This window comes from Olea europaea, unplaced genomic scaffold (genome assembly GCF_002742605.1).
Source record: "Olea europaea var. sylvestris unplaced genomic scaffold, O_europaea_v1 scaffold3644, whole genome shotgun sequence".
NCBI lineage: Eukaryota > Viridiplantae > Streptophyta > Magnoliopsida > Lamiales > Oleaceae > Olea > Olea europaea.
The window spans coordinates 1-1,524 of NW_019255695.1; the positions used below are offsets into that span (position 1 = coordinate 1).

At 35.4% G+C, this 1,524-nt stretch overlaps 1 protein-coding gene across 1 annotated transcript in view; it reads right to left on the minus strand.

The window, feature by feature from the left end:
- Positions 1 to 138: 138 nt before the first annotated feature.
- LOC111386662 (4-diphosphocytidyl-2-C-methyl-D-erythritol kinase, chloroplastic/chromoplastic-like) overlaps positions 139 to 1,524 on the minus strand; it is a 9,136-nt gene continuing 7,750 nt past the window's right edge. The window contains exons 2-8 of the mRNA XM_023011122.1: positions 1,486 to 1,522; positions 1,301 to 1,405; positions 1,169 to 1,225; positions 870 to 1,070; positions 600 to 692; positions 419 to 518; positions 139 to 284 (exon numbers count right to left, since the gene is read on the minus strand). Of these exons, the coding sequence (XP_022866890.1) occupies positions 154 to 284; positions 419 to 518; positions 600 to 692; positions 870 to 1,070; positions 1,169 to 1,225; positions 1,301 to 1,405; positions 1,486 to 1,522 (724 nt within the window). The 3' untranslated portion in view covers positions 139 to 153. The remainder of the gene's footprint in view (positions 285 to 418; positions 519 to 599; positions 693 to 869; positions 1,071 to 1,168; positions 1,226 to 1,300; positions 1,406 to 1,485; positions 1,523 to 1,524) is intronic.

The window sequence follows — 1,524 nt, forward strand, 5'->3', positions numbered from 1 at the left end:
TTTTTTTTTTTTGGGCTAAGCTATAAGATGAAAGAACTCAACAGTAGACATTTCGAAGAGAGAAAATATACATCAATACTAAAAAAGAAAACTAAGCTAAAATCTTATTAATATATTGTTTTGACTACTAACTTAAAAAGCATAACTGAATTTTCAGATACCCAAAAATGGCAGTGAAATGTACCTCCCAGACATGAAAACGGCATCATACTGTCCTCGGCCTGCGGCAATTAAGCGCTGTTTTAATCTTTTTAGTGAAGGAAGTACTTCAAAAGCAGGAGGTTCTGCAACATGGATAAACGTACGATTAATTAAAAAAATAAAAAATAAAAAGATTGAAGCTAAAAACAGCATCTCCATCTATCTGATGTAGTAACAAAGATTCATTCATGTAAAGGGTGTTTTGCATTTTTCATACCTAGATCATTGATGCAAACATCTTGAGATATTCCACTTCTCGATATCTTCTCTAGCAGGGTTAAAGGATCCACCTTGCTCGTTCGATCCAAGGTAAGACGCTGATAAACCAAAACTCATTTTCAAAATAATTTTACTCTAAAATCAACTTAAAATAATCTGTTAACTATAATATCTATTACCTTGTACACTTCAGCTGTGGAACATGCCTCTTGAGGCTTTATGAGAACCAATGGAACGTCAAAAGGTAGAGGCTTCGGAATGTCTTCAACAATCTGAACCAATTAACACGAAAAACTCTTATACTTTATCACTTCATATCAATTCCAAACCGAATTAATTTCGAGCTTTGACTTGCAAAAAAGGTATTTAGTTTAACCAAACATGCACTATAAGAAAAATGAAAGACGGTGTCAAACTGTGAGTGAGTGCCAGACATGTAAAAGACATACCTCACCTCGACCCGTACAGTAGGCCGCTCCATGAGAGAAAAAGAATGGGATATCCGAACCAATTTCGCCTGACCATTCTTGGAGTTCCGTTTCAGCGGCAACACAGCCGCTAAACTGATTTGCTGCCCACAAAGCTGTAGCTGCATTACTACTACCACCACCAAGTCCTGCCCCAGTTGGCACCTTCTTGTCAAGATGAATCTGCCCATGGAAATTAGTCGAGAAAAGAATCAAACTGATACTCTCCAACTAAGATGTGAAAAACATTAAAATTTATCTCTGAAAATAAAAAAAGTTACCCAAAAGTAGTTGTCAGTCCCTGTCTTTTTCCTAAAAAGATTGAGGGCTTTTATTATCTGAAATAAATATATAAATTAAATAACTATCATGGAGAAAAAGAATTGGAAATGGAAAAATGCTCCTATCTTTACCAGATTTCTATCATCGAGGGGAACTCCAGGAACATTGGTTGATAAACGATCACTTGATTTTGAAGGAGATAAAGAGAACTTTATTTTATCTCCAAGACTAATTACCTGAAAGAACAAGAGGGCTAGCTCATTACCATTTGGAAAAGATCCTGTCAAAACTTTTATGATAAATTATAGGTATTTACATGAAAGAGCGATGCCAAATCATGATATCCATCTTCCCT